Source organism: Bos mutus, chromosome 21, assembly GCF_027580195.1.
Source record: "Bos mutus isolate GX-2022 chromosome 21, NWIPB_WYAK_1.1, whole genome shotgun sequence".
In the NCBI taxonomy this organism is placed as follows: Eukaryota; Metazoa; Chordata; class Mammalia; order Artiodactyla; family Bovidae; genus Bos; species Bos mutus.
Window position 1 is genome coordinate 19499372 of NC_091637.1, and position 19511 is coordinate 19518882.

The 19511-nt window shown below is 40.4% G+C and overlaps 1 protein-coding gene across 5 annotated transcripts in view; it reads left to right on the forward strand.

Annotated features, from left to right (window-relative positions):
- FANCI (FA complementation group I) overlaps window positions 1–19511 on the forward strand; it is a 64160-nt gene that overhangs the window by 40976 nt on the left and 3673 nt on the right. For 3 of the 5 annotated variants that reach the window (XM_005910193.2, XM_070358249.1, XM_070358250.1), the window contains 16 exons: window positions 402–470; window positions 4062–4163; window positions 5293–5463; window positions 5540–5661; window positions 6174–6338; window positions 6914–7093; window positions 10494–10660; window positions 10997–11073; window positions 12061–12177; window positions 14280–14331; window positions 15165–15292; window positions 15392–15460; window positions 15646–15739; window positions 16014–16201; window positions 17610–17663; window positions 17744–17803. In XM_005910193.2, coding sequence (XP_005910255.1) covers window positions 402–470; window positions 4062–4163; window positions 5293–5463; window positions 5540–5661; window positions 6174–6338; window positions 6914–7093; window positions 10494–10660; window positions 10997–11073; window positions 12061–12177; window positions 14280–14331; window positions 15165–15292; window positions 15392–15460; window positions 15646–15739; window positions 16014–16201; window positions 17610–17663; window positions 17744–17803 — 1815 coding nt within the window. The remainder of the gene's footprint in view (window positions 1–401; window positions 471–4061; window positions 4164–5292; window positions 5464–5539; window positions 5662–6173; window positions 6339–6913; window positions 7094–10493; window positions 10661–10996; window positions 11074–12060; window positions 12178–14279; window positions 14332–15164; window positions 15293–15391; window positions 15461–15645; window positions 15740–16013; window positions 16202–17609; window positions 17664–17743; window positions 17804–19511) is intronic. The other 2 variants (XM_070358247.1, XM_070358248.1) reach the window with 2 other exon arrangements.

The following is a 19511-nucleotide window of genomic DNA, read 5'->3' on the forward strand; positions in this document are numbered from 1 at the left end:
CATAGTCATTCACATTAGGGTGCTTAGGTCCAGGAGGCACTTTTGAATCACTGGAGAGTAGGGGAGTGCCCTAAAAAGGAAGGCTGCTAATGTATGATAAGAGGAAAAAATGAGGTCTGGGAAAGGGAAAAGTACCCCAAAGCCAGACGAGACCTGATGTCTAACAGTTGTGAGGATTATGGTCAGTTTATAATCCAGTTCTCATTGTCAGAGATCTCACATTAGCGTAGGCCAATAACCTAAACTTTCTGAATTGTTTCTCCCTCTAGCATATACGGCCTCCATCTTTTTTTCAGAGAGCTGAGAATAGGTAAAGAAACACAAAGTTATTTTAAAGTTAAGATTGTGCAAATCACTAGTGACTCTGATAGAGAGCTTATTTGTCCTCTGATTCCTTTTAGGGGTTCTATGATGTCCTTCGAAGGAATTCTCAGCTGGCTAACTCAGTCATGCAAACTCTGCTCTCACAGGTAAATTATATTTTCATGGATATAAGGGAACCAAGGCATTAAGTAATTGACATTTTTAATAATTTTCAAAATATAAAATAATTCCTAAGTAGTCCACTGGTATGTTTTAAACATGCCTAGGGTACATGATGCTATTTCATGTTGTTTTATTTTAATCACTGTTTATCTGTCTACCATATTGCCATTGTCTGACAATTAACCTTCTCAGTTAACATCCTAAGTCAGAAGGACATTTTGTAGAACCATTTATACAAAGGCCATCAGTAGTAGTATCTGTTATGTTTATTTCTGATAAAGAAGAGTGATTTGGAGAAAACAGTAAAATATTGACATTTCTCAAATCTGAGTGACATATTCATGAGTGTCTCTTAGGTTATTTTCTATATTTCTCAGCTTTTTTAAAAAGCTGCAAATTATGAAATATTTCAAAGGACCATCAAGATGAGAAGAATTTAGCTGAAGAGTTTCTAATGTGAATAAGACCTTTTTACTCTCAGCATTTATTATTAAGCATTTATTTGAATTAGTGAATTCACAAAGTGCAACCATCACCAGTCAATTGAGAACGTTTTATCTTCTCATAAAAAACCACACCGTTTAGCTACCCCCCCTTTAATTTTCCCATCCTTCCTCAAACCTTCTACCCCTAAGCAATCATCAGTCTTATTTTTCTCTCTATAGATTTGCCTATTCTGGACATTTCATATAATAGAGTCAAACAATGTGTGGTCTTTTATGACTGACTTCTTTCACTTAACATGTTTTCAGGGGTCATCCATATTGTAGGGTGCATCAGTCTTTATTCCTTTTTATGGCTAAATAATATTTCATTGTATGATATATATATATATATATTTTTTTAATATATGTTGAGAGAGTTCAAGAGACTATTATGTACTAATAGTAATAACAACAGTACTTAATGTTTAGCACTTACAGAGGGGCAAGCAATTTATGAATGGTATATGGTGGATGATCTCATTTAGTCCTCACAAAACCCTGTGAAATAACTGCTTAGTTCCATTTTACAGATGTATGTTTTAAGGCTCCAAGAGGTTAAGTAATTTAATTTGCCCAAGGTCTCACAGTTAATAAGTGATGGAGCTAGAATTTGAACTCAGATCTGGCTCAAGAGCCGAAGCATGTGTTTCTCCTATTTGGAGTTGATTAAGCTATTTGAATCTTTTAAGTTGATGCTTGTCACCAAATTTGAGAAATGTCCATTCATTATTTCATCAGATTATTTTTTCCTATCCCCTCTTTCTCTCCTTTTCTTCTGGGGCTTCAGTGGTATGTATATTGGAATGCCTGATACTGTTCCACAGATCTTGGTTCATTTTTCCTCAATATTTTTACACTGTTTTCTTCAGATTTTATATTTTCTCATAATCTGTCTTCAAGTTTACTTTCTTCTGCCATTTCAGTTCTGTTGTTTTACTCTTGAATGCATGTTAAATTTTATCAGATGTTTTTCTGTATCTATTGAGATGACCATATGATTTTTCTCCTTTAATCTGTTACCGTGATGAATTATATTATTTGATCTTTTAAAAAAACATTGCATTCCTAGAATAAACTCAAATTGATTATATTACCTTTTTTATACACTACTGGGTTTGATTTCCATTTAGGACATACATACATCTGTACAAGAAGGAATGGCCTATAATTTTCATTTTTCATACTGAATTTCTTTGGTTTAGTATGAGCTTAGTAAAATGATTGGGGATGTTCCCTCTTTTTCTGGTTTTTGTAAAATTTGAAATTTCCTTTATTCCATTTCCCCCCTTACTTGTTTCAAAGTTAAACACTTTCTTTAAACTTTCAGCTATATTGTCTAATGATTTGGACAGTCTTAACTCTAAAATAACCCTATATTTGAAGTCATGTGAATTCTAGCCTCAGCTAACTAACTTATGGTTAGAAAGTCCCTGAGGAGACTTTTCCCCCTTCACCTGAAGTCAGAGGTAGGTAGGTAGGTACATATCCCCTCACTATCTTCCTCCATGTGGTGGATTTATTTTTTAGGTTCATCCACTAAGGATATCTGCTTTTGAGAATTCCAGCTTTCTGTGAAGGTCTCTGATACAATCTCAGATACAATCTCTGATACAATCTAGATATAATCTCTGATACAACCCCATGCGGACCCTAGGCTCTGTCTTTAATTTCATGATTTCTTTTACTTTCTTTTTATCTTAGCTATCTATTTAATAAATGTATCTATATAAAAATTTTAATGCAGTGTTTTTTATTCTTTACTGCGAGGGTTTCTCTAAACCCTAGCCCACCATTTTGCTATAAATGGTACTTCTCTTCCCCTCTCGCTCTTCCTCCTTTTTTATGCTGTTGCTTTGTGCTAATTCTGCTAAAGAAGCTCCATTTGGAAGTGGAGAAATGATTGGAAGGTCTTACACTATCAAAAGTTTTTCAGTGGACCTTGGACCTGATCTTATATAAAATTTATATCTTGTTATATTTTATCTTTCAAACTAATGATCAGTCCATCTACATTTGCACATTAACATGGCAAGTTATGACTGAAAGCATAGAGCAGTGCTTCCCAACTCAGGTTAGTATGTGGACCAATAAAATTATATAGACTCCAAAAGTTAAAAAGAGGAAAATGGCAATTAACATTTTTTTTTATGAAAGTATAGTTGATTTGCAGTGTATTTGTTTCTGGTATACAGCAAAGTTATTCAGTTACATATATATTCTTTTTCATTATGAGTTATTACAGTATATTCAATATAATTCCCTGTGCTATACACTGGGATCTTATTTATCTATTTTATATATAATAGTTTGTTTCTGCTAATCCAAAAGTCCTAATTTATCCTTTCCCCACCCCCTTTCCCTTTTGATAACCATAAGTTTGTTTTCTGGGTCTGTGAATCTATTTCTATTTTGTAAATAAGTTTTATTTGTATCATTTTAAAGATTCCACATATAAGTGATATCATATAGTATTTGTCTTTCTCAGTTGACTTCACTTAGTATGGTCATCTCCAGGTCCATCTATTTTGCTGTAAATGGCATCATTTGATTCTTTTTTATGGCTGAGTTAACTAACTTTTTTTGAGCTCTGTTATGTGCTAAATAGTATTTGAAGCTCCTTACATGTGTTAGCACATTTAATCGTATACAAATGTTTATACTTATATTAATAATATCCTCATTTCACAGATGAGGAACCAAGACATCTACCTTTCTTGAATTAATAAGTAGTGGTACTGGGATTTTAGATTCAGTCAGTCTGACTCTGGAGCCTCTATTCTTAATAACCAAGCTGTACTGAAAGTGCTTGATAGCCTATACAAATTAAGGAACTGGTGTGAGAGAGCATGGTGTTTTATAGGAGAGGTGATGAAGTGGACTAGGAAAGGTGTCAGTCAGTGCACTGCCTGATGCAAGGGCAAAGGAAGGACAGGGTTGAGCCAAAGCAACAGATTTTCCTGCAGTGTTCTTTGGACAGTTGGGAAATAATGTCTTAGAAAGCATTAAACATTAAAGTTGCCATTAGCTTGACCAGTTAAAAAAGTGAAAAGCATTCATGAACCGTGATGTCTTTTTCTTTCCCATACACAGTTGAAACAGTTCTATGAGCCAGAACCTGATGTACTGCCTCCTCTGAAATTAGAAGCTTGTATTCTGACCCAAGGAGATCAGGTCTTTCTACAGGAACCACTGGTGAGCCATTCTTTCCTCCTCCCATAACCATTATTTTTACTCTTAAGTAAAACTACCAGCCCTATTGATATGGTTGAGCTTCAGAAAGAGATGACTTCTCTGTGAAACACCTAATACTCCCAGTGAATTTTTACTCTTGACTCTTCCCTGACCCATCACCACCTTGGTTCTGGTGGTGAGATATCTGCATATCAACACTTGACTAATAATCAAGGCATCTATCACTTCTCCCAAGGAGCATTTTACCTCCCATTAATGGCTCTTTGATTGCAAGTACTAAACAGATATACTTTAGAATTGGAAGAAGGAGGTTACCCAGAAGCAGGTGAACCCAGGCGATCTGCTTCATTAGTCTGGAGTGTATGATTTAGGCTGAGCTAGAACTGGCATTCTGTTGAACCTTCAGAGAAACTGGGACAGTTGGTTTTCTATTCTCATCTAGCGGGAAGAAAGAAACTGAAACTCCTGAGTGACTTACAACAGATGTCCTCAGCCTAGGTCAGAGAAGCTATGGTGGTCTCCCAAAGATTCCCTTAACCTAAATCCATATGTTTGGAATAGCCTTTGGGACTCAAAGGTGCTGCTGCTGCTGAGTCACTTCAGTCGTGTCTGACTCTGCATGACCCCATAGACAGTAGCCCACCAGGCTCCCTCGTCCCTGGGATTCTCCAGGCAAGAACACTGGAGTGGGCTGCCATTTCCTTCACCAGTGTGTGAAAGTGAAAGTGAAGTTGCTCAGTCATGCCCGACTCAGTGACCCCATGGACTGCAGCCTACCAGGCTCCTCCATCCATGGGATTTTCCAGGCAAAGGTGCTGGAGAGGATTTAATTTCACAACCTGGCTCCTTGGTATTTGTACCAGATCAGAGATAGCACATTTGATGTTACATTCTTAGGTGTCAGCTACTTGTGAAGCCACTGTCTTTGGGAAAGGCCAGAAAACAATGCCTCTGTTAGTTCAATTCTTTTTTTCTGTTTTGTTTTGTTTTTAACACCAGATTGACTTAATTTGTGATGCTAATGAATAACTTTATTTAGCCTTATAGATAAGGATTATTTGTCAGTTATCAACAGTTTGATAGGTTATCCTTTAACAAGAATATTCAGTTATTATCTTTTCTTCTACAGGATTATCTGCTATGTTGTATTCAACACTGTTTGGCCTGGTATAAGAGCAGAGTGGTACCATTACAGCAAGAAGAAGAGGAGGAGGAAGAGGGGTTCTACCAATACTTAGATGATATGTTGGAGTCGATTACGAATAGAATGATTAAGAGTGAACTAGAGGACTTCGAACTGGTAATTGCTAAGTCTAAGCTGTGTTGAGTAATGGAGGTTTTTAGTAGCTTATTAATTTTTATCTTGTGTCTTTTAGGACAAATCAGCAGACTTTTCTCAGAGCACTGGTATTGGCATCAAAAATAATATCTGCGCTTCTCTTGTTATGGGAATTTGTGAGGTTCTAATAGAATATAATTTCTTCATAAGTAATTTCAGGTAGGGTATACTCTAACTCTACTTGTAGTTCATTTTGTGTGTGGGAGTGTGTTTTCTTAACACTAACAATAGGCTAGGTATGAACAGACTACAGCGCATGACACTCTTAGATGGACCTCTAGCCTAAGACCAAACTATGTTCTTTCTACCAGGGAACATCCAAGCACATGCCAAACAGGCTCGTGAATTTTGTCTCTCCATCAGGCTTTACTTTATTGAACATTCCCCAGACCTTGAACATAACAACCCCTGATTTTAATAGAGAAATTTTGATTGGTGGTAGTATTGAACTTTCATTCTCTGCAATGACTGATACAAATAAAGGGGGAAAAGAAATGACCCAGTTGGGTATTACCTAGGAGTACTGTGTTAATAGTGAAGATCGATTCATTTGTAATATTGGGTCTAAAGTATGACATCTAAAGAAGTATTGTGATTTCCTTATTACTGTCTTGAAAGTAAACCATAATATTCTGATGCCTGTCCTTGGTGGACTCTTTCCTTTTATACAGTAAGACTAAGTTTGAAACAATTCTGAGCTTATTTATGTGTTACAAGAAGCTCTCCGACATCCTTAATGAAAAATCTGGTAAAGGCAAAACAAAAATGGCCAACCGACCAACCGATAGTTTTTTGTCCATGAAATTTGTGTCTGATCTTCTCACAGCTCTTTTCAGGTAAGGTTCTAACACAGGGCTTAAAGACAGCCTTAAGGTGAGGGTTAAAAACACCTACTGAGGGTCACTGATATTACCTAGTTTGGATTCACAATTCTTAGCATATATACAGTAAAAAGTAAGTCAACGGGGTTGTAATTTTCTTGAAAGCAGAACACATAGGCATTTAAAGAGATGCTTTGAATTACTAAAGGGAACATCAGAAACAGTGAACTAGTGGATGAAAAGATAGGATAGATTCCAAGAAATCAACCTAAGTAGCATGAAAAGAAGGGAAAGAAAAGCTTGAATTTAAAAAAAAAGGTGGGGGTGACAACAAAAAAAACATTACAGAAAGTTAACTAAGACTGACCTTTAAATTTCATCAAAGTTAAAGGATTGAGGGAAGGGGGAGAAAGGGAGGTAACGCTGAGAATAATATTTGTAGAAAGACAGCCTTGGCAGTGACTCTTGGTGTGGGCTGCCTGGAGTCTGTCTTTTAGAACTGGCTGGGTGCTATTGTGAACTGTCCCTAGAAAACGTAATTTCAAGTCCCAGTAGCAGGGGAATCTTTCTGTCTCTTTTTTCCTGTCTAGGGACAGTACCCAGAGTCATGAAGAGAGCCTGTCTGTTCTGAGGTCCAGCAATGAGTTCATGCGCTACGCAGTGAATGTGGCTCTGATGAAGGTCCAGCAGCTAAAGGAAACAGGGCATGTGAGTGGCCCTGATGGCCAAAACCCAGAGAAGGTCTTTCAGAACCTCTGTGACATAACTCGGTAAGCCCCACACACCCTTAGAGACCTGTTCCACTTGCTGTGGCATCTCCAAGAGAGGAAATCGACGACGGGGGTGGGGAGAGAAAGGTGGTTTGAAGTTGGGTAGGGAGAAAGGTGGTTTGAAGTTGGGTAGGGAGAAAGGTGGTTTGAAGTTCGGCATACCCAAAGGTGGAAGTGCAGTCACTCACTATGTTGGGGTCTTTTCCTAGTCCTGTTTTGGTGTGGATTGTTGGCCACATATAAAATGTTAATCTAATACCAGGAATAAAAAGGGATATTACATAATGACTAAATAATTCATCAAGCAGACAGAACAGTTTTAAATGTATATGTACTTAATAGCACCTAATAACAGCTTCAGAATACTTAAGGCAAAAATGGTAATACTGAAGGAGAAATACACAAATAATAATCTACCTCTCTCAGTAATCAGTAGAATTAGATAGAAAATCAGAAAGGATGTAGAAGACTCGAACAACACTATCATCCAGCTTGACTTTAATCAATATTTATAGAACATTAAATAAGTATTTAAGATAGTGAGGTATTGCCAGAATCAGTGGAACAGATGGTTCAGAACTGATCTACACAAGTATGGTCTTGACTTTTGACAAAGGTGCCAAGGCAATGGAATGGAGAAAGAAAAGTCTTTTCAAACAGGTGTTTCTGGAACAATTGTACAGGAATATGTGAAAAAATGAAATTAAAAGACGCTGTTTGGAAGAAAAGCTATGCCCAACCTAGACAGCATATTAAAAAGCAGAGACATGACTATGCCAATAAAGGTCTGTCTAGTCAAAGCTACGGTTTTTCTAGTAGTCATGTATGGATGTGAGAGCTGAGCTATAAAGAAAGCTGAGTGCCAAAGAATTGATGCTTTTGAATCAGTTGATGTGTTGAAGAAGACTCTTGAGAGTCCCTTGGACTGCAAGATCAAACCAGTCCGTCCTAAAGGAAACCAGTCCTGAATATCCATTGGAAGGACTGATGCTGAAGCTGAAACTCCAATACTTTGGCCATCTGATGTGAAGAACTGACTCATTTGAAAAGACCCTGATACTGGGAAAGATTGAAGGCAGGAAGAGAAGGGGAAGACAGGATGTGATGTTTGGATGGCATCACCGACTTGATGGATATGAGTTTGTGCAAGCTCTGGGAGTTGGTGATGGACAGGGAAGCCTGGCATGCTGCAGTCTATGGGGTCACAAAGAGTCAGACACGACTGAGCGACTGATGTGAAAAAAAATTGAACTTTGATCCATTTCTCATGTTATAACCAAATATTGAAATGAATCAGAGGCATAAGTATAAAACCAAATATTGTAAAACATCTAGAAGACAGAAAAACCTTTACAACCTTCTTTTAGGTAAAAAATTTCCTAGGTATAATACCAGAAGCACAATCAATATTTTTTTTAAATTTAACTCTGTTCCTTGAAAAACATTCCTAAGGAAATTTAAAGACAAGCCACAAATTAACAGGAAATATTTGCAAAACATGTGTCTGATGATGGACTGGTAACCAGAGTATATAAAGAACTCAAACTTGTTAAGAAAACAATCAAATTGAGAAAATGGATAAAGTGTTTTAACAGACACTTTACCAAATAAGATATATAGATGGCAAATAAGAACATGAAAGGGTGATCAACATAATTAGTCACTAGGTTAGTGCAAATTAAAATCACAATGAGATATCACTAAACACCTAATTTTTTTTCTTTTAAAAATTTACTTATTTGTTTTAATTGGAGGCTAATTACTTTACAATATTGTGGTGGTTTGCCATACATTCACATGAATCAGCCATGAGTGTACATGTGTTCCCCATCCTGAACTGCCCCCCCTCCCCCTATCCCATCCCTCAAGGTCATCCCAGTGCACCAGCCCTGAGCACCCTGTCTCATGCATCGAACCTGGACTGGCGATCTATTTCACATATGATAATACACATGATTCAATGCTGTTCTCTCAAATCATCCCACCCTTGCCTTTTCCCACAGAGTTCAAAAGTCTGTTCTTTATATCTGTATCTTTTTTGCTGTCTCACATATAGGGTCACTGTTACCATCTTTCTAAATTCCATATATATGCGTTAATATACTGGATTGGTGTTCTTCTTTCTGACTTACTTCACTCTATAATAGGCTCCAGTTTCATCCACCTCATTAGAACTGATTCAAATGCATTCTTTTTAATAGCTGAATAATATTCCATTGTGTATATGTACCACAGCTTTCTTATCCATTTGTCTGCCGATGGACATCTAGGTTGTTTCTTTGTCCTGGCTATTGTAAACAGTGCTGCAATGAACATTGGGGTACACGTGTCTCTTTCAATTCTGGTTTCCTCAATGTAAACACCTATTAAAATGCCTAAAAGTTTAGATTGACTATACCAAAGTGTTGTCATGGATGTGGAACAATTTAAACTCTTTGTTTTTTGGTTTTTAATGTTTATTTATGTATTTATTTTTGGCTACCCTGGGTCTTCTTGCTGTGTGGGCTTTTCTCTAGTTGAGTGAGCGGGGGCTACTCTAGTTGAGGTACACGGGCTTCTCGTTGCCGTGGCTTCTCATGTTGTAGAGGACGGGCTCTTGAGCACACAGGCTTCAGTAGTTGCAGCTCCGGGCTCTAGAGCACAGGCTCAAGTAGTTAGTTGCTCCACTGTATGTAGAATCTTCTAAGATCAGGGATCAAACCCAGGTCTCCTGATTGGTAGGTGGATTCTTTACCACTAAGCCTCCAGGGATGCCCAGAATTTAAACTCTGATACACTGTTGACATAAATGTAAAATGGTGCAGCCACTTTGGAAAATAATTTGTCAGTTTCTTAAAAAGTTAAGCACACACCTATCTTACGGTACACCCATTCCACTCTTAGGTATTTACCTAAAAGAAATGAAAGCAGATGTTTTTATAAAAGTTTGTATATAGTAGTTTTATCTGTAATAGCAAAATCTGGAAACAACCTAAAGATGATAAATCGGTGACTATGCAATCTGTGGCGTATTCATACCCTGGAATACTGCTCAGCAGTGAAATGCGACAGGCTGCCAGTACGTGCAACAACATAGGTGAACCTCAGAGCTACATGCTGTTAGCAAAGCCGGACTTCAAAAGCTACAGAATGAATGATACCATTCTTATATGATAGTTTGTGAATTGTAAAATCGCTGGGACAGGAAACAGATCGGTGGTTGCCTGGGAAATCAAAGAGAAAGAACTGACTGCAAAGGAGCACATGAGAACTTTTGGGGTGATGGAAATACCTAGATTGAGGGGGATGAGTACACAACTGTGGAAGTGAGTCAGCAGAGCCATACAGTTACAGGATGGGAATTTTACTGTATGTAAATTGTATCTCAGTGAACTTGACTTTAAAAATCACTTTTCCCCAGGGTCTTGCTTTGGAGATACACTTCAATCCCTACCTCAGTGGAAGAGTCGGGAAAGAGAGAGAAAGGAAAGAACATCTCGCTGCTGTGCTTGGAGGGCATACAGAAGATACTCAGTGCCGTGCAGCAGTTCTACCAGCCCAAGTGTCATCAGTTTCTCAAGGCTCTGGGTGGGCATTTCAGTTTTGATAACTTGGCTCGATCTGAGTTTCTCTTTCTCAACCAAACCTCTCAATTCCAGTTGTTAGCCCAGCAGAGGACACCTGCGAAGAGTCCCAGTGTGGCTAAGGAGTGACATCTAGTGGATTCAGAATCGGCACTTACTGGATTCCATTTAACCACAGATGGGACTGGGAAACTGAATATAGCCTTAAGAAGCTGCTGAATGTTAGGAATATAATTAAAGCTGCCTCCAGGCTTTTTTGGCCTCCTAAAATTTTAGCTTGGCAAAAAAAAAAAAAACCAAGCCCCTTTCAAAGCAGATAGCGTTCTTTTCCTTTTCCTAGATGCCACAGATAAGGAGGAAGAAGAGGAGGAAGTCAGTGTCAGTGAGAGAGCAGCTTTCCAGATCCGTCAGTTTCAGGTGAGACACCTAGGAGACTGCTGTGAGGGTCCTCAGAAAGGGACTGTTACCAGGCCAGCTGGGAACAGGCAGACCGTCCACAAGTAGGACAGCAGTTTTTCCTGGGTCATCATTCAAGCAACTTGACAGCTCTGAGAATGAAAGGTAATGCATTTAAAAGCATCATTCAAGGAAGGATGTGTGTCAAGCCACCCCAATCTACAGCACTCATTGCCTCTAAGAATCACTGAGCTGATATTATACAAAGAGCTGGCCAGGAGCCCACTCGTGCAGGGAGTGTAACTTGGCTTTGTCTGTCAGATGGTTCTAACCACTAGCTGTCACGTATCAGGATCTTTTATCCCAGAGGATTTCTTTAATGTTCCTATCATGTGCCAGGAACTGTTCAGGTGCTGAAGTTCTAGCAAGAAATAAGAGACAAAACCCTACCCTCACAGAGCTTACATAGTGGGAAGAGACTGACGGACCAAAGACAGTGTTTTGGGTGGTGAGAGAGGAACAGAGAAAAAGGAAATGGACAGTGTGTAGGGAATGCCAGTGCTGGGGTGTGGTCTAGCCCTCAGGTCAGTGAATGGGCCTCAGGAAGTTGTGAACCACCCAGACCTGGGTGCACTGGAATTCCGTGGCGATCAGTGGTTGGGACACAGCACTTTCATTGGGCCCGTGTTCTGTCCCTTGTTAGGGAACTAAGATCCCACAAGCTGTGTGGTGCAGCCTAAAATAAACAAAACTGGGTGCACAGTTCATTCCTAATGTACACGTCGCAGGGGTTTGAGGAGTCCATAGCACTCAAGAGAGCACTCAGACGTCTGATCACAAAAGGGTAGGAGACTACCTGCTCAATCCAGGTCTTATTTCCAGATTTTATCCTCTTGGATTTTTGGTATTTTTGAGTCATTTCTGTCCCAGCCTTAGGAATCTCTGGCTGGATGTCTCTTCTCTTTGCTAGTATCATGTCTGCTAATGTTTCTGTGTGTCCTTTCTCAGAGGTCCTTGTTGAATTTACTTAGCAGCCAAGAGGAAGACTTTAAGAGCAAAGAAGCCCTGCTTCTGGCCACTGTTCTCACCAGCTTGTCCAAGCTGCTGAAGCCCATCTCTGCTGAGGTATGAGCACCAATCAGTCCCACTCTGCATCCCCCAGAAGGCCAGAATACTACATCTTACAGTGTACAACTAAATGTCCTCTTGAAATCTGGCTTATTTAAAATCATGTATCCAGTTATGCTCCTGAATTAATATAAGATCTGTAAGATGTACCTCCACCCACCCCCGCCCCGTACATAGTGTTTCTACCATGACGTAGTTAACTGCTTTTGTTTATTTGGCCACTGTCAAGGGTAAACAATAAGCACTGTAAAAAAAAAAAGTCTTGTTTATCTGTGGGGCCTTCAACCTTCTTGTGTTTCCCTACCCCCTTCTAAGATGAAAGTATGTTAATTATCAAGGTAGCTGACATTCAGCAGTTAACCTTCTCATCAAAATTAGCTGATTCTGAGTTTGGGGGATATTCAACAAAAGGTGATAAGTCAGAAAGCATGATTATAGTCCTAAAAGAGAATCTGTTCTACCCAGATAGATTTTAGGTATATGTGCTTGGGTTTGCACATGTACACGAAGAATATATGTACCCACATGAGCATTCACACATGTGCAATAAGAGAAGCCATATTCTGTGGGTTTGTTCCATTCAGGAGTAATTTCCCTAAAGGATGATAAAGAGAGTCCTTGAGACTAGGGCTGTGTGGTCCTCCCACATCTATTTCCTGACCTGTGGGGAGACAAGTTGAGAGTGCTGAGGTGCAGGCCTCCTTGTGTAAGCCCTTGCTTTTAGGAAGAGCTAGCCAGACTATAGCCTGGAATGTTACGACATTTGAGCACTGAAAAAGCAAACTTCATTTTCTTGTTGTCTTAGTTCCAGGTAGCCCAAAGAAAATCCCCATTGCTACTTATTTCATCCTAGATCGGAACAACGCATCCCCACTTTACTTTCAGCTTCATTCTTTCATATTGCTACTTTTGCTGCAAGGAGCCCAAGACTAGGAAAGAAACACAGGGAATTGGAACATGGGGACAGTTGAAGGAAAATAGATTTGGAAAGGCTAATATAAAGAAGAAATTTTTAAAATTTTACCACCCCCTCATAATTTCGGGTAGTGTGTCTAAAATTTTTTAATTTAACTTTGAATGGGTAATAAAGTTCAATGATTTGAAAACCAGACATTATAAAAAAATTTGCAGGAAATGGTCACCTTTCTATCCGTGTCCTCCATCTGTTCAGTTCTTCTCCCCCAGTAGCTAAATATCTTTTAGTGTCTTGTGTAAAGAGTTCTTTTATTCCTGTACAGCAATATGAATATAGCTTCTTATGCTCAACCCTACCCTCTTCACACAAAAGCTTTTTCAGCATCCTGCTTTATTTATTTATTACATTTAACACTGTATTCTGGACATCTGTATTCTACAGTAATCACTGTATTCTGGGAAATATTTTTATATCAGTTCACAGAGAATTTTCATTTAGCCTCTGAAGTTTTTTTTCCCTGACAGATCAAAACCTGAATTCTTACTGGTCATTTTACCTTTAAACATCACTGCATTTCAGTGTCTTGGTGGCTAGAAGCCTATCCCAAATAACTGCTGAAGCAGAAAGCTGAGTGTGTGTCTAGTGAAACATGACCTACTAGTCCAAGGCCTTAAGCTTCCCCAACTCTTTTCTTTTGCCCCTTTTCTTTTTTTTTTCCCCTGCTCCCTTTTAACCTCCTGTGGCCTCTTGGTTCCTAAAGGCTAATTTGACTGTCACTGTGGCCAGGATCTTATTCTCCTATGCCTCTATTAGCTTACTATTCTTAAAGATGTCTCAGATGCAGAGAGTGCTGGGCATGGGAAGAGGAAGAAGGGCACTTTAGCCCCAAACTGTGGTGGGAGGGGCCAGGGAAGCTCAAATAACAGCCCAGACCCCAGGACCTTTGGCCCTTAATGAGGGCATTTGAGAATTGAATCATAGGCTATATTTAAGAAAAGAATCAGTAATTCAGCTCGTAACTTTGGACTTATTTATGCTGTTTTTCAGTAGAGTACCACTTTAGATCCAGGCACATGTTTTAGTAGGTGATTTGTTTAGACTTGCAAAGGCCTAGAGCTCTCTTAGTCTGATAGCACCTAGGTCTGTCTTTTGAATGTTTCTATAATATCCTAATGATCTCCAGTTTGTGCAGATGTTATCCTGGACATCTAAGATTTGCACGGAAAACAGTTGCGGTAAGTTTCCTGCCATATTTCCTTTTTCAGGTTTATATAAAATCATCAGCACCAAACAACATTTAGAAAATTACACATTCACCGGAGTATCCAAAACTTCAAATGCACAAAACCAGCCCCAAGGGTTGGTAAGAATATAGTGCAGTTGAACCTCTCATTCACTGCTGCTGGAGGTGTCAGTTGGTATAACCACTCTGGAAAATTATTTAGCAATACTTAACTACTAAAATTAAACATAGGCTTACGATCAAGCAGTTCCACTCCCAGCATAAGCAGGTGGGAAAATTCTCACAGCAGTACTGTTCTAATAGGCAAAACCAAACCCAGACGTCTGTCAGCAGTCAAATGGGTCGAGGGGTTGCACTGTGTGCGCGCAGTGGGACACTGGACGGCAGTGGGAGTGAACAGACTCCACTGACACGTGACATGGAGGAGTCCGGCGCACACGACACTCAGCAGATGGCAGACACAGACAGAGTACTTACTGCATGGTGCTACTTAGATAAAGTTCAAAATCAGACAAAACTCGATGTGAGGTTACAAGGCAGAATGACAGTTTCCTTGGTGAGGAGGGGAGTGTCCTGGGGTGCTGATATTTCTTGACCCGTATGCTAGTTATATGTTGATAGTGACTAATAAATGGGAAACATCCCCCTCATTTGCACCTGTGGGTCGAAGTGTACCTTTGTGGACCCGCTGCCTGGGTTGGAGTGTGTGCAGCATGGGGGTGTTGTGCCTGAAACATGACAGGCTAGCATTCCAGCCAGGCCACCCCCACCTGCTACAGGACTGACTTGGGTTATAACTGAGTTTTCTTTCCTTCCTACTCCTAGAGGATGCCTCCTTTTGCAAGGGCATGCTGAGTTTGCTCTTCAACCTCCATGTTTCGTGTAAGAGTCCTGTTGGTCTGCTGCGTGACTTGTCCCAGGATATCCATGGACATCTTGGAGACATAGACGAGGTACTGTAGTGAGCCTTCAGTATGGAGCCCTGAGTTGGGAGTAGAGGCCAGGGGAACAGCCTTACTGTCATTACATCTCACCTCTCTTTCCGTTCCCAGGATGTGGAAGTGGAGAAAACAAACAACTTTGCATTGGTGAATTTGAAAACAGCTGCCCCTACTGTCTGTGTAAGTGTTGATCCCTGGCACTTGGGAAATAGCCTTGTCATCCCTTCCATTTTATTCCCTGTGAGGAGTGAATTACAGTGGCTAAAGTCCTGAGGCCTCTAACCCGCCCACTGGTGGCCGTGGCTATCATGTTACACCAGCAGCTGTGTGCAGTGAGCCATGCCAGGCGTTTTTTTCTTTCACAGCTGCTTGTTCTGAGTAAAGCTGAGAAGGTCCTAGAAGAAGTGGACTGGCTGATCACCAAGCTTAAGGGACAAGCAAATCAAAAAATCATACCAGGTAACATGGGTTGAGGGAGGGGTTCCAGGAATTGTGATCAAAGCAAAGCCAACTAAAACCTGAACTGAAAGAGACATAAAGGCAGAGCCCCTGAGCTCTGTCTGTTTGTGCTAGACTTCCAAAGTAATGAAAGTAGAAGATATAATTACTAATGTATTCTGCATCCAGACTTCCTAGTTAATGATGTTTAGTTGGTTTCTAAATCTCTTTGACTTGAACTAGAAAATAAGGTCAGTTGGGTTTGAATGTGCTAATTAACTTCATTTCCTTTCAGAAGAGGCCTCTTCTCAGGCAGCCCTAACAAACCATCCCATGGAGAAAACCACCATCATACAGTTGGGAACTCTGCTCACATTTTTCCACGAGCTGGTGCAGACAGCCCTGCCATCAGGCAGCTGTGTGGACACCTTGTTAAAGGACCTTGGCAAAATGTACACCACTCTTACAGCACTTGTCAAATATGTGAGTATCGGAGAGTCAGTCACCACCATCATTCTGCCCCACCCAGCCAGGACACTGCCCCTGGTGCTGAACACCCCAGGGCAGAACCCACGTCTACATCTCTGCAAGTCATAGTTTGACCAGTAGATGGCAGGTGACTCCACAGGCCTGGAAATAACAGTTGAGGCATAATTCTAAATCTGTTTTTAGAGCTCCATATTTCTTTAGCATATGAGTATGTTGCTCATATGATTGAGTATAATGAATGTAAATGCCTCTTAATTGAGTATAATTGAGTATAAATGCCTTTTCAAACACCTTCTAAGACTCAGTCTAAGCTTTAGCTATAGAATTTAATCCGATTCCAATTACACAAAAAGTTAGACAATTTCAGACCAGTCTGGACACCGAAAGGGTATTTGTCCTTTAACAAGTAGGTGTTAAATGCCTCACAGGTCAGGTACACGAGTAGGGAATAAGTTTTTTTTTTGAAAATACAAGGTATACTTGCCCTGAGTTTAAGTTAATGCTTCTTAGTATCCGTTAACAAGAAACTTTTTTTGTATTTGCAGTATTTTGATTCTCAGCAGACATTCAAGAGTGCTAAGAACTATGTAATTTAGTTCCAATTCTAGCAATGACCCACATTACTTAGGAAGGCACGGACAACCAAAGAAAGATGGTGGACCGCCTCACACCATGTACCCAAACAGCAGCGCTGCCATTTCTGAGAAGGTGCCGCTCTGGCTATAGTGTGTGGCTAACTAGCTTCTGTGGTAGAAATACGGAGAACCTCTATAATCTTTATTGGCTTTTTCTAAAAGAAAAACAGCAAAGTCATTGGCTTTCTAGATTCAGGGACTATCACCCTGAAGGATTTTTAAAGCAATAAATGGAACAAGTCAGAAACTTAAATCTTTCATTGCCTCCTGTCTGGGAAGCTTTGGAGCTTAGGGGAGGGAAAAAAGGAAGCCTGGAGTCTTAAGATTCTGCACGAATCTGGGTAGCTTATTTTCTTTTCCTCTCTCCAGCCAGAGCAATAGTCATACACCATGTGCTCACTGAGTCACTACCTGTAGTTTCATGGGACATCTGTGTAGGAATAGCATTCTAAATCTGGATTCCCAGGTGGCTCAGTGATAAAGAATCTGCCTGCCAATGCAGGAAACGTACGAGATGCAGGTTCAATCCCTGGGTTGGAAAGTATCCCCCAGGGTAGGTAATGGCAACCCACTCCAGTATTCTTGCCTGGGAAATCCCATGGATGGAGGAGCCTGGTGGGCGACAGTCCATAGGGTCACAGAGTTGGACATGACTGAGTATGCATGCATGTAAGATTCCAACGCTTTCCCCTAGAACTTTATGAAACCTTTGAGAGAAGTGGGTGTCCTGCCATTGCCTAATACTGAATCTTGGAATCTTTTGTTAGTATCTCCAGGTGTATCAGCCCTCCACAGGAATTCCGAAAAATATGGAAAAACTGGTGAGTTGAGAATGCCTTTCCTAGGAATGGGGAAAGCATGTTATTCCTACAGTTACTGAATTCTTTCTCCTTTGCTGCAGGTGAAGCTGTCTGGTTCACATCTGACCCCTCTATGCTATTCGTTTATTTCTTATGTACAGGTAAGTGATTGTCTGTATCACAGTGTATCTTCAAGTGAGAAAGGACTCCTTGTATTCCCAGGGGACTGATCACCAAGTTTGATTTAGAGAGAAAAAGTGTTTGGTATGCTTGCACTTGGAGCAGAGGAGAACATGCATCCTTAGGCTCAGTGACTTGGTCTATTTCTGGGTGATTCCAAACCCACTCCTTTGGGAATGTGAGTGAAGTAGTGGCAGGCATGGTGAGGCTAAATGAGGTAACTTGTGGAAAGTGCTTAACACAACACCAGGCAGGTGTTCTCTAAATATTTGCTGTTCCAATAAAATGAACATGACCTTAGAGCATCATTTCCCAAGCTGTCAGACATAAGGCCAAAAACAGAAAGGTTAAGATTCCGAGCTTCTGATATAGCGGGTGTGGGTTTGATCACTGGTTGGGGAACTAACATCCCACGTGCTGTGTGGTACGGCCAGAAAAAGGGGCAAAGCTGAGGTTCGAACTGGGTTCTTTGACTCCATGACAGTGGTCTGCAGACTTTCTGCAAAGGGCCAGATGGTAAATGCTCTGGGTTTTGCAGGCCATAGAGTCACTGTCACAACTCAACTCTGCCGTTGTGGAATAAAAGCACCCATAGTCAATATACAATGAAGGAGCTTGGCTGTGTTCAGTGAAACTTCTGAAAAACAAGCAGGAGCTGGATTTGGCCTCTTGGTTGTAGTTGGCCAGCCCCTGCTCTGGAAGCATACTTGACACTCACTGACTTGTAAAATGCTGGGAGGTTTGGGGTTTTGTGTTTGACCCATTCTCAAGCTTTTCTTCTGCTTATCACTAGGCACCTTCTAGACTATCTTTTTTTCTACATTACACAAAAACTGGTTTATGTATTCTTCCTTGGATATTTCTCCCCTTCTCAATCTGTGTTTGACTTAAAGCCTTATTTGACAAATCAGCTGATCCACAGGCACTTTTTGTCTTTGTGAGATGTGCTTAATGAGTCAAGAGCCCAAGGTTCCATTAACTCTCTCCAACTTTTATCTAGAAATCTGGATTGCATTTGCCACATCTTTCAAAGAGCTGCTTATTCTCTTTTAGCTCCTTTTTTCCCATAGCCTTGGATCTCAGTGAGAAGAAAGCAGTGAAAGCCATTGCTCCAAAACCCGTAGCTTAGCATCCTGCTCAGGACTGTATACCTTTAAAAGATACTTCTCTTCCCACTACAGTTTTAGTCCTGCCTGAATCAGCAGAAACAGGCCGTAGCTGGGATTGATTTAGGGAGTTTCAACAAGGTCCCATCTGGGGTACAACTTTTAGGAAGATGGCTCACTTCCCATTTGGTCACATGAGTTCTACTACCTGTGCTGCTTCTCTGCCCCTCCCCTACAAAGTATTCACCCTCTACCCTGCCTTCCAGGGCCAAAAATAAGTTTCTTCACACCAGCATCTCTGGGATCCCTACATTTTCTTATTTTCCAGAACATGCCATGTGGACCAAGCCTCCTCTCTCTCACATGGCTGTAGTAGTGTGATTTCTCTCTGTTTGCAGGCCTCTGTTTTTAACTGTTAGTTGTCCCATGGGCCGTGGTCTGTCATTCCTAGAGGGCACAGAACTCCCCTTCAAGTAAAAGGTTCCTGTTTGTGTGCCTCACACTTGGGTGGTCTCTGCCTCACGTGTCCCTTCTCTCCTGCCTTATCAGAATCCTGTACTTCCTGGTCCCCTTCTTGATTGTT